This window comes from Brachycentrus maculatus, unplaced genomic scaffold (genome assembly GCF_059751285.1).
Source record: "Brachycentrus maculatus isolate JH-2025_06_01 unplaced genomic scaffold, ASM5975128v1 h1tg000027l, whole genome shotgun sequence".
Classification (NCBI taxonomy): domain Eukaryota; kingdom Metazoa; phylum Arthropoda; class Insecta; order Trichoptera; family Brachycentridae; genus Brachycentrus; species Brachycentrus maculatus.
This window is the reverse complement of record NW_028280781.1, coordinates 518693-531996: the sequence shown is the minus strand read 5'-3', so window position 1 is coordinate 531996 and position 13304 is coordinate 518693. Positions and strand designations below refer to the sequence as shown.

The following is a 13304-nucleotide window of genomic DNA, read 5'->3' as shown; positions in this document are numbered from 1 at the left end:
CAGTGACTGACATGCCTCGAGCGGGTCGTCATGTCCAGTGATCCAGTCTAGCTGCGATAATAGCCCATGACAAGTTCGCCAGCACTCGTACTGTGCCTTTACTCGGCTGTTCGGTTGTAAAGTGCTAACATGTCGTTTGGCGTATTTTCCTTTGCAACGGTCTTAGTGTTGATCGGTATCGTAGGTAAGTTACTTTGCCGCATTATTCGCTCTACCGTATGTATACATAATAAGTGCAGAAAACTTTCTCGAACAGTAGTTATTGTCTCGACGAACGTTTACGAGCCGCGCATTTCGTTTTCGCATTGTTTGCAAGTTTTGGAATTAAAAATAAAAAGTTTTTTTGAAACTAAAATAATTTAATGTATAAATATATATATTTTTTAAATTCCCACATAGATTATGTACAACGCTTTGAATTCTAAGAACAGCCTTCAAATATTATCGCATTTATATGTTAGTTGTAAAGAAAACATCGATTTGTTTTATTTTTAATGAATTCACAGAAAACTTCGCGCTTTTTACCGTACCGCCACATTGTTTTTTCTTTTGTAGAATATAATATTTATACATTAGTAATACTTTAGTAAGTACATATATAAATGATTTTTTCACTCTAATATTTACTCAATATTACCCTGTACTGGTACCTGAAGCGGAGGGCTGATCAATTTTCCTTCATGTGTTAACGATTAAGATAACACTGATGCAGTGCCCTATTGGGGTGCGGATAAGAGTTTGAAGAAGAAAAAGAAGTATAAACGAAAAAATCCTAACGCATTTATTTATGGAACGTTTTAAGAAATTTCCCTAATTTTAGTCCCCTCGTAGCTATAATAAAATAATATATATTTGTGGCGAATGTGGTTAGATTACATATCCTATTAAGAAGCAGAGGAAGACTGAGCAAAACTTGGCATGATTAAGTATGTATCTAAAATACTTAAAAGCGGTCAGGTCAGAAGTCGGAATAATCGATGGGTATGTATGAGATGTCTGAAATTTGGAAGAGGCAAAGATTGTTTGCAAAGACAAATTGGTGTGGCGTTCTGTTCCCTCTGCCCACCCCCGCGGATAGCGGCGCGTTTGTTATTTATTTATTTAAACTTTATGTACAGAAAATAAATAAATACATTGGCGGGCTTATTTCTAAAAAGCAATATCTTCCAACCAACCAAAAACAGACTAGCGATATTGATCAAAACGTTTGATACCATACATAGCTGTTCGCAATCAGAGGGTAGATAGTACTTGAACATTAAAAAAAAACATAAATTACAAATATTTAGTTTTGTTAATAAATTATTTAATTTCAAACAATGGGTATTAATAAAAAAATATTGAAATAGAATAACGATATGGGTGGAATAACGTTGTACTAAATATTTTATGTTTTATCAATTTTATCGTTGGCATTATATTTTAAATGTAAAATATAACATAAATACAAATGTTAATATCATGTTGATTTTCACTGTGGTAATCTTCCGAGAGTTCTAATCCTAAACAAAATTAGTTAATTGCCAATTAACAGCATGTTAATCTTTTAATACGGATGAGATAAATATTTTGCTAATTATTGTGAATTAAAATAATTTGATCGGTACATGATATTCTGGCTTATATCGTAGTCGTACAGGAGAAAGTGACTAATTTGTTAAACAGAAAATGTTCAGGAGGGCCATTTCAGTCACTTTTGCTTGGCAAAAAAATAAACATCAATGCAGTTAGTCATTTTTAACACTTCAATATATTATACTTCCAAGTTTAAAATCCTTTAGGATTTTTTCAGGGCAATATTAAGCTAGTAAAAGTGACCAATTAACAAAACGTAAAATGTTCAGTAGGGCCATTTAAGTCACTTTTGCTTGGCAAAAAATAAACATCAATGCAGTTAGTCATTTTTAACAATTCAATATATTATACTTCCAAGTTTAAAATCCTTTGGGATTTTTTCAGGGCAATATTAAGCTAGTAAGATATCAAATAGTCACGTTTTTGTAAAAAAAAATGCACTTGGTCACTTTCTCCTGTATGTATTACGATATATTGTTATTGGACGTGCAATCAAGTATGTTTAATTAAAATTAATGATGACATTTTATAATTCGGTATTAAAATAATTTGTTTCATGCTAATACTTATTAAATAAGTACTTGTTTTTTTTTTACTATTTATTTTCATTGTGAAACGTAAGTACGTGTTTTTGATATTTACTCATATATCGCAGAATTGCTCAAAAATTAATTGAGGATAATTAATAATAATTAGAACTGCTGTTCCATTTGCCATAGTTTCACTATTCTGGAATGATATTTTTTCAACATACGAGTGTTCAAACGTTTTAAGAATCGACTTAAAATAACAAGCTAAGCATAAATTTTCGTTTTTTTAATCTCATCTCGTTAAAATTAAATTCCACACTGGGGAATTGAACTCGATTGCATGAACACCGATGCTATCTTGAGATTCTGGACAAAAATCTTAAATGGTGAATAGTTGTGATGAAAAGTTATATTTTTGCGGCATTGATATCAATACATCAAAAATACAGCAGTGGATAAGGATATTGAGAGAAGAGTGAATGCAGGGAATAGAATAAATGGTGCTTTTAACAGAGTGATTGGGAATAAGAATATGTCCATGGAAGCCAAGCTAGCGGTTCACAACGGCGTGCTAGTACCGACACTAATGTATGGAAGCGAAACATGGAACTGGCAAAGGAAGGATGAAAGCAGAGTGAACGCAGTTGAAATGCGCTCCCTCAGACGAATGTGTGGAAAATCATTGTATGAGAATTAAAAACGACGATATAAGAAAGGAATGTAAGGCTGAACGAGGAATAATTGAAAAGATTAGGAAGAGTTCTTTGCGGTGGTATGGACATGTGGAGCGAATGGATAGCGAGAGAATGACTAAGAAAATATATGTGGCGAATGTGAGAGGGAAAACAGAACGTGGACGACCGAAAAAGACTTGGCACGATCAGATCAATCAGAACCTAAAATCTAGCGGTGTCAAAAGTCTGCGTAATCGGAGGGCATGTATGTCTAGATGTATGGATGTGAAGGAGGCGAGGAGTGTATGTCAGGACAGAAGAGTGTGGCGTTCCATCCTCTCTGCCTACCCCTGCGGGGAAACGGCGTGATGGTAGTAGATATCAATACATCAAAAATACAGCTATAATAATAATTCATATGAATTATTATTGAATTGAACTATAACCAATGTTTTTTTTTTCAAAATTTTTATTGCCCACTTCACAATTTTATTGTGTCTATATAAATAAAAATGTAAATATAAGTTTGTTCAAACTCTTAAATGTAATTATTTTGATCACCGATCTCTTTAAAATTTGGACAAAACGTTGCATTATAAAATGCTTGTGTTTTTTTAAAATATGGAACTTTTTTGTTAAAATATGGAATATTTTGAACAAATTGGCATCGCCATCTGTTGAACCATGCTACACCATTTAAACCGCTGCTAAACATTTAAAAAAATCATTATTGCTTCCTACATTTTTAATATTTTCATTCATTCACAATCATTATGAAATAAAACATATTAGAAATGTGTGCTTCACAGCAATGCGTGGCCGGGTAACGATATATTATATTATATTTAATTAAATTATTTCGATCTACAGAGAAATACGTTAAGGTAATTGTTTTATCTATCCTTTAAATTAAAATATTTGAAAAATGAATGGTAATCATATTTATTGCGGTAAAAAGAATATCCTAGCGAAACAATTCTATTTTCTTTCAGAAAGAAATGATCTCATAAGAAGCTAATGTATTGTAAAAAAAAAATACGGTACAAAATATGATTAATGTCTTGCGTGGTTCCTAAATATCGCAATTCGGTAAGCGACGTTAATAGTTATTAATGATGTTCTAAATATATGTAACAACGAATACGCTAAAATATCTTACATGGCGCCTTCTCAAATTTAGTAAAAGTATTATATGGTAATAATTTATAGCAATAATTTGGGAGATATGAAAGGTTCATAAATTTATCCTTTCTCCCAAATTATTGCTATAAATTAATGCCATTAAATACTCTCACTAATTTGGGAAGGCGCATTTAAGTTATTTTTGCGTTTAGTTGTTGCACATATTTTATTATTAAAACCCTTATCCGCACCCCAATGGTGCATAGGGCACTGCATTATATAAACACAGTGTTATCTTGATCGTAAACACACGAAGGAAAGGTCATCAGCCCTCCACTTCAGTTACCAGTCCAGGGTAATACACATATTTAGAATATCACGAAAAACTGTTATTAGAACCACTGTACTGCACTAGTGTGATTAAACCGACGTTTTTAAATTTCTAAATAATGGATCTTTGTCAGACGGGAGGAATATCTAATTTAACATACTCAACCTATAGACTTTGTATTAGACTCGTTTAGTGTTTATAACAACCGATATAATAAATATTTTCATTTATCATTTTTCTTTTGGAAAATTCACCTTCGAAAAAACTTTATTTTCGTAATTTGGCGATGAATGACGTCACAGAAACGATGGAGTTATTTTAATGTTGGTGTCATTGCTAAATTATTGGCGGCTCTATTTGTTGATGTCCATGGTCCACCCTCCCACCTCTCATATTTGTATAACACGAATGGAAGTGTAGTGGTAAACAAACAATCCATACTGCTACGTCATAAAACGTTCGATGACGGAAATTTGATGACGTATGAGAAACACACGTTTTTCGTTTTATTCAAATATCTAAAGTTTAAACTTTAAAATCTTCCTTAGTTTCCTACAGATTTTATAAGAATGTTATCGATAGTCTTGTGATTTTTCAAATAAATTTATTAGCCAATAATCCAACATCGTGACAAAAGCCTATTAACTAGTCCACCTACTCCTTGTAGTATGGCGTCAATTAAACAGATGTGTTAAGTGTATTGCCTACAACAAGGGATTAGTTTTTTTCCGCGCTTACTTTTTTTATTCTACTGTTGCCCGTGCTATATTTTCGGTAAATTTTCAATTAAATAAAAATTAATTCATTTAAATATTTTAACCATCTACGTACACACTTTGACCTCAAGAGACTCGTACAAATGAGCAGTCTTCAAGTTACACAAGTTAGTGCGAATTTAAAAAACAATCACTTTTACAAGAAATGAGTTATTGAAGGATGGTTTATGAAACTCTCTCAAATAAAAAAAGTTTTGAACTAGTTTGTAAATGAAAATTGTAAATGAAAACACTAGTTTTTTTCTAGTTTTGAACTAGTTTGACTAGTTTTGAAATCATCTGTAGCTTCCGAAACAAGTTGTTACAATAAATATAACTCAAGTGGTAAAAACCAAATCTTTTCATTTACAATTTCATCATGGTAAACCACAAAGTGAATGTCGACACTTCAGGTACCAGCCCAGGGTAATGATAGATAAATTTTATAGTGATAAATCACTTATGTTTATTTGGAATCGAACCTCCGGTACCTCCAGCTCGATAGTCAAACGCGCTGACCACTCTAGTGGTCTACTACAGAGGAGGATAATTCTCACTAAGCACTCACTATAGGATATAAAGCAGAACTATTTTCACAGGATACAAAAGATATTAATACAATATTTTGTTCCAGGTTGTATTGAAGAAGAGTGTGTAGACTTCCAGGGTAACAGCATCGCTCACGGGTTGCTGTACGTGCCGGGCCCCGGAGTGTGCTCGCTCTGCGTGTGCTATCATTCCGAGCCTATGTGGTGTAAAGCCATTTACTGTGATGCCCCATATGTAAATATTATTTAACTTAACGATTACAAGTAGATTTACGTATTATCCAGTGAACAGTTTAATCATGGGTTGTGTCCCTAGCTTCCCTGCAAGAAAATGGATCTCAGCCAGAAAAAAATTGTGGTCTGAGTTCCTATTAGAATATTCTTAATTAGTATTGTATGTAAGATGACTCATGGGTGTAATTACCAAAAAATGTTTCATCAGTCATTTTGTGGTATACCTATAATTTTTTTTTAAAATAAAAGTATTGCTCAGTAAATACTGCTATTTCTTAAAATATATTTTAAAGTGTGTTTTGATGCATTCCGCATCATTTTCATATGGTGCTTGAAATTGGTGCAGAATGCATTGAAACAGGTGTCACAATAGATTTTGAGAGATAGTGGCATTTACCAAGTAAAACTTTTATTAAAAACCAAAAATTATATCCAAATCACAATATTTTGAGTGTGTCCAAATTTGTGTTTACAAATTGTGGATTTGCTCCACTTAGGATTTATTTATATCAAGGTTTTTTTTGTTGATATCTCAATGTAGATGAAAAAAAATATGTAAGTCTGAGCATTTACATGGCTTACAACGTATCATAGACTGGTTTAAGGGATCATTTTATATATTATGTATAACATTCACCGTTCTATCCATGACTGGCAACCATACTCACATAAGTAATATTTTATCAGTGTATAAAGTTATTTAACCAGTCAATAACATGTCATAAGCACTGTATTTACAGAAAGTCTGGGCATTTGGTAAAAACTTCCACATTCTATTTCATCTATCTTGAGATATCAATAAAAACAATCTCAATAAAAGTTATCTTGTACAAAAATCAATTTAGAAATACCATTGGGTATCAAGTGTCATAAGCTCGTAGTGTTAAGTCAATTTGCTTTCTGGTTAATCATACCAAATATCAATTTTCTTAGAACTATAATTTTTCAGTGGATAGTTTCATGTAAAGTAAACATAATCTGTGATGTTTCACACAAACATTAAGCTGTATGTTTTTTATAGCCTCCACTTGTTTACAAATGATTTTAAAACAAACTCATAGACTTGGTTTGGCCGCACTGAGAGATTGCATTTCGACTGCATTCAGTATAATTTCAAACTCCTTTTGCCAACTTCACACTTCATTACCATACATTAAGGTTGGTATCAAGACTCCATTGTGTACTGACTTATCAATGTACTCAATATTTTAAGATAATCAATTGATTTGGAAGTATAAGCAAACACTAACTTATATGGGGTTTTAATTATAGATATTATATTTTCCCAAAGTTTTGTAAGAAGTTCCGCGTCGGAGAGAGATGCTGCGAGTTCGAGTGCCTGGACCCTCCGGGTGAAGATTCCCGCTACCAGGAAAGGCAGCGGCTCCGTGCGCAGATCCTGGCTGGGAACTCCTCGGCCGTCTCTACACAGCTGCGGCCTTCTTTCAAGCTGCCCGCCGCCATATCAGTGCTGTGCGTGGCAATCACCAGGCTAAACTAATATACTTAACATAAGTAGGTGTCCATTTTAAATGTGCTGATTTTCGATAATCAAATTGAAATCAAAATGATACCGAGAAAGAAAAAGGGCTCAAGAAATATTGGAAAATGAGTTTAAGGTCGTTCCATTTTATTTTATTATTTGAATTGCCTATGTAAGCAGTGTACTTGTATAACTTACACAAAGTACTACAAGTCCGTACTGTAATATCCATATATGCAACTTCAAATGCCCCCGTCATTGCTGATATTCTCTTTTACTATCTACTTTTCCTACTCCCTTTGCTTTCTCAAGTGGCAGTATATCCTTCACTCTGAGTATGTACTGCATTCAATTAAACATATTCCATTCATATACCCAAAAATAGGCAGATAAGATTTTATAACACCATTTTAATACAATGCAGTGCCCCACGGACCACTTAACCCAAGTGGTCTCTAGGGGGTCAAATAGGGTATAATAGGTGGTCAAAGAAGTATAATATATAAAAAAGATCTTGAAAGCAAAACCTTTGTTTGTGTGCAATCAAATTATTCCTTTTCTTCTAACTATTCAGATTTTTAATAAATGTTTGAGAAGAATATGTTACTGGATATTATATCCTTCAATGTTAAACAAGGATTTTTTTTAACGACGATTAATTTATAATTATTATCTATTTGAAAATTTTGATGTAAGTTTTGTGAGGATTCCAATTTAACTAATTTTTGGAATTTAGATTCAAATCAGCACAATTAAATGTGATAAGCTAATTTTACAAATAATGTAGAATACTTTTTTTTCAAGCTTGTGATAACTTTTATTTTATTTAAAAAGCTATTTTTGGTGTGCTTATTAATTAATGGTAATATTGCTGAAAATGTACATAATGAATTTTATATGAAAATAAAAATGTCAATAAAACATAGATTTTTGTACAGGCCTGTATATTTCCATTTATGGTTGCGTTTTATGTGGCCACCGAAAGTATTTGGCAATTTTAAAAATCAATTTTATCTCCTCTTCTTGTATTTTTAATAAGATAGAATTCATTAAATAGAGATTATTTGTAAATCATAAATTATTTCTTAAAAACTCAGCAGAATAGAAAGAATCGGAAAGATAGGTTGGCCATTTAAAAAATATTTTTATCATACTCTTTTACATGAAAAAATCAGTATGTGATTTTTAATTTCCATGCAATTATATTTTTGTAAAAAAGTGTTATTTAACATAATTAAACAAAATAATTTATTTTAGCTGCTAATATTCTTAAAGGTTCTATTCAGATGAGTTGTGATACAAAGATAACTGTGAAATAATATTTAATTTTTAACATTTTGTCATTTATTTTGAAAATAAATAATCACAGTATTTACACTGTAAACACTTTTTCTTTTTATGAATATAAAATAATTAATTTTTTAAAAATTGTAATCATTATTAAATAAATAAAAGCACAATCGCTTTTGTTCCAAACATTTTTATGTTTGCATGATAAATCAAAGCTTTAATTACTGGTCCATAGGTAAACTACAGACCAACCAATATATTAATTAATAAGTAACATATTATTAAGATATTTACATATGTATTTGAATAAACTGCATAAGTAATTTAATTATGCACAATAATTAATTGATTTGTGATATGAACTGCTTTCCTTACATAAAATAGTAGGCAATGGAATTTAGTGTAGTTTAAAGCCATTTCAACTATCTCCAGAATTATTTCCAAAAGCAGATACCAAAAATGACATTTTTTAAGCAATCATTGGTCAAATTACATGTTTATATTTAAATTGAAATAATAGATACTGTGCTTCGAAAAGTCATCAATAGATGGCAGCTCCAACTGAGATATAAAAGAGATTGTTATAGTGCTCCTTATGTTTACAATTTTCAAGATTTGAGGCCATATGGATGTTTAATAATGGGAAGAATGGTGAGTGTTACACACTTTATAAAGTAATCATTTAAGTTAGCCTATGCCTATGCATTAAAAGACTCGTGAATGCCCATACTTCCATATTATTAGCTTTGAATACTAAGATGCTTTGTATGAGTTGAGACTTTTAGCATTTTGTTACATTTACAGCTATAAAATATACTATCAATGTTTTATTCAATTTGTAACATTTTATCGGGAGATATAGTCATTTGGTGTCCAATACCGTAAATTCGCTGGAACTGTAAAATAATAAAAAAAACTATTTAAACCATAGATGAACATACTTTACTTCATATAAATTGAATTCAATCCAAAGCATTGCAATTATTTTAATTGGTATTATTGTTACATCTTGGAATGATGAAACATATTGTGTGATTTTAAAGTACATTGTAATGCGTGATCAACGTACTTTTATTTGTGTTGCAATTAAATTTTTTTAATTAAAAAAAATATATACAGATATTTTTTTGTCATGTACTCATGAACTTTGAAATTAAAATGGCAATCGCAGTAAAAAAATCAATATTTCAATCAAATGTAACATGAACATTTTCAGAAGTATTCAGCCCTGTGATTTTAACCATTATTATTTGAATACTTACACTGATGTTTTTTCAATTCAACAAAATTTGCAAGGAGTATAATACATTTTTATTTATGCTGCTGTATAGATTAAGTTAATATAAAAAATCATTAAAAAATATATGTTTGAACAGCTAATATTTATGAATTGTAATAAAATAAGATATTTTAAATCTCAACTAAATTTCAATATTTGCCCATTGTTTATAAGAAATACACGCTATTTAGTCTAAAAACATTATTTTTGCACTGAATATTGCATTACTGTACCAAAAATTATTGTATTTGTCATCATATGTATTACGATTAACACAGTATATAATTTCATCACAAGATTAGATTATAAGAAAATCGTTAATTTGTTGTACAACTATGCATTATGATCAAACTCTTGATTTTTAATTTTGTCATGTAAATTAAATATGTATAAAGAAATAACATTGTAAAGTTCTAGTTTAATGTTTGCACTTATGAAATTCAAATATTAACTCTACATATCCAGATGGTACACAAAAATGGAAGAAGGATGAAGAGAAACAAATATTTTAATGTTTTGGCACAATGAGGTTATACGAGTTTTAAAATAAATATTTAATATACTTTATCTAAAAATTAAATACTTACTCATAGTAAAATTTTAAAAAATCTTTCATACGTAACCATAAAATTGATTTTATTAATGTATTTTATGGGTCTTCCATTAATTAATAATTTTGTCGAGAAAGAATTTTAACATTACTGGAAATCACTGGATAAACCAGACATCCTGCCATTAAATTATCAAATCTATGCATAAATGCGTAGCGGCAGTTAAGCCATTTAAAAAATAATAATTATCTTTTTAAGTAATCAGAAAAATTATCTTAAAACTTGTATCCTTATGTTAGGTGGTTTGTTTTAAGTGGGTTTGTGAAAAGACTTATAAATCTAGGTATAAATTTTATTTACAAAATTATTCACAGAAAATGTATTTTACTTAAAAATAGAATGGACTTAATTTACTTGGGTGATATTTTATGCTTGATGATATTTTTTTAATAAAACTATACTACTTTGCATTCTTTGAAAACATATTTTAAAATTAATAATACTTTAAAATAAAAATAAATGCTTACGGAAAAATAAAATGAATATGGTTTACATTTTTATGTAATTATTTAATAAATAACCCAACACCCTAAGTTATTGTTCGGGTGCATTAGTACACTAAATTAATTAACACATAGAATTTTTAATTGCATTAATCACATTTATCATGCTTTAAAAATATGGATATTACTATATAGCAATCACCATAGAAGTTATTTTGATTTTATTGTTATTCAATTAATAAATAATGAAATAGGTATTACTTCTAGATTATATAGATATATATTGCACAGTGGGACATAATTGAATATAATGTGTACTAAATAAATTATATGAGTGAAAAAATGTGGTACATATGTGACAATTTTTAAAAGGGATATGTTTAATATTCTGAATTATTTATTTTTGAAATACATCATCTGTAAAATTGACAAAAAAACAAGAAACGTCTAATAACCAGAAGGCAATAAAAAATATTATATTATGCTTAAAGTCAATGAGGGGAACCCATCATCACTGATTAAATGTCCTGATTTTATAGAAGTATAAACTTACAAAATCAAAAGGCGTATAAATTGTTTGTAACCATAAGTAACTGAATTCATACACGCAGAAACTGCAAAAACCTTTTAAAATTTATTGTTTTATCTTTTGTCTCTTACTTTACATAAATTATATATATATTCCATAAGAAATATATGTACCTTTGGTTAATTTAATGGTCGCTTCGGTTTATTAGAGCAGCCACTTAATTGGGGCAATGTTCTGGTCCTGATTAAGCGGAATCGACTGTCTTTATTTTTTATGCACAAACTTCACTTGAGAAAATGGATTTTGGCATTTTTTTTCATACTACGTGTAATCAACATTTAAAAAAATCTAAAATATAATGCAAACTATGTAAATATTATATATCAAGAAGTTATGCATTTAGTTTGTAATGATGTGACTATACAATAATCTACACAAAGGTAGTCAATAAATGGCAAATAAAGGGCTTAATTTTTAATTTTCTCCAGCTCTGAGTTTCTTTGCATGTGTTAAATTGGCTTTTAAAGAAATTGTGTAGATTGAATCACATTAATATAAAATTACAGGTAAATTGACAATAACATAATTTTCTGTGTATATTATGAAAGGACCAAGATTAATATTTTACATACGTTGCAGAGACAAGCGCCTTAGCAAACATTGAGTATGTAATTTTTTATTGTGATTGTATACCTGTTATTTACCAATTTAAATAAGTAATTTACAATGGGTGTTATGTTAATTTCTCGCAAAAAAAATGCTATGGATATTTTCTACGATTTGATTACCCAATTAAAATCTTCCAAACAAATACTATTTCTTGTTTAAAGATGTCAACCTAGTTTGTAGTGCCATCGATAGCAAGTTGACATTAAAACAAATAATCCATGCTGAGGGATTGTTACAAAATTTCAGAAGTTGCGGTTGTAGAATGCATATTTTTGGGGTAATCAGTGTGTTTCATCCTATCTGTGTTGAAACCACTTACAGGATGCTATGGTATTGAAACTGTCTTCTTCTTTCTTCTTTATGAGCCCTCTGATCTCCACTGGTGGATTTAGGCCTCTTCCTCTTCTTTCCATTACTTACAATTTCAGTACCATAGTTCCCTCTAATGCAGGTTGAAAAGTCAGTAGGCAGATATATATACATAGATTAACCTACAAATACGGATGTGCTTTATAAATTACAGTGACTGGAAGTCTACTTTCATATTTAGCTCATTACCATGTTTATTTAGTTTGAATAACGCATTTTAGATTGTTCCAGTATTTATATCAAATGAAGATACTTCTTGAAAGTAAAAATTAAATTTTTAATTAAATAATAACCAGTATTAAATACGTAGCTCTTCAAATGTGAAATAAATAGTAAAAATTAGATTGTAGTACAAAATTTTAAAGAAATGTAGCATTAATTTATAACATTATTATGTAATTCAATTTCGTCCCACTGTTTTCATATAATTTTATGTATACTAGAAACTCATAATCTTCAATATGGTTCGTGAAATGTAGGCATAAAACAGTGTAACTTATATCAAACTGTCATGGCCATAATTTGTTTGGTTTTTGTATTAGCCTAACAGCTCTCTCTATAGTATACATTATACCTTCCAAAATGTATTCAGAATTTTTTTCCTTTATGAAATACACTAATAAACCTATAAAATGTGTATATTACTGTAATGTTTTAAATTTCATTTAGAAAATAAAAATGAATTAGTCATCATAAATCTGTTAAGCAGATTGGTCTGTCTAATGAATCATGTAGTTGGCTTATGCATGTATTCTGAAAATATGTTAAAAGTATGGGTGGTTATTTAACAAGGTTATTTAAAAGCCCAAATAAAAAAAAATCAAGCCGATCCTCCCCCTCTGTATCTCACCATTATTAATTT

The 13304-nt window shown here is 29.8% G+C and overlaps 1 protein-coding gene across 1 annotated transcript; it reads left to right on the top strand.

Moving 5' to 3' along the window:
• Positions 1–7392, top strand: LOC148312978 (uncharacterized). The gene is made up of 3 exons (XM_088270484.1): positions 1–184; positions 5622–5770; positions 7061–7392. The coding sequence occupies exons 1-3, from the start codon at positions 130–132 to the stop codon at positions 7268–7270; spliced, it is 414 nt and encodes a 137-aa protein (XP_088126610.1). The 5' UTR covers positions 1–129; the 3' UTR covers positions 7271–7392.
• The last annotated feature ends 5912 nt before the right edge of the window (positions 7393–13304 follow it).

What these genes read in the sequence shown, in the direction of transcription:
- LOC148312978 (XM_088270484.1), top strand. Translation starts at nt 130, where the DNA reads ATGTCGTTTGGCGTATTTTCCTTTGCAACGGTCTTAGTGTTGATCGGT. An exon ending in AGTGTTGATCGGTATCGTAG is followed by an intron (nt 185 to 5,621) that starts GTAAGTTACTTT and finishes ATTTTGTTCCAG; the next exon opens with GTTGTATTGAAGAAGAGTGT. An exon ending in TTTACTGTGATGCCCCATAT is followed by an intron (nt 5,771 to 7,060) that starts GTAAATATTATT and finishes ATTTTCCCAAAG; the next exon opens with TTTTGTAAGAAGTTCCGCGT.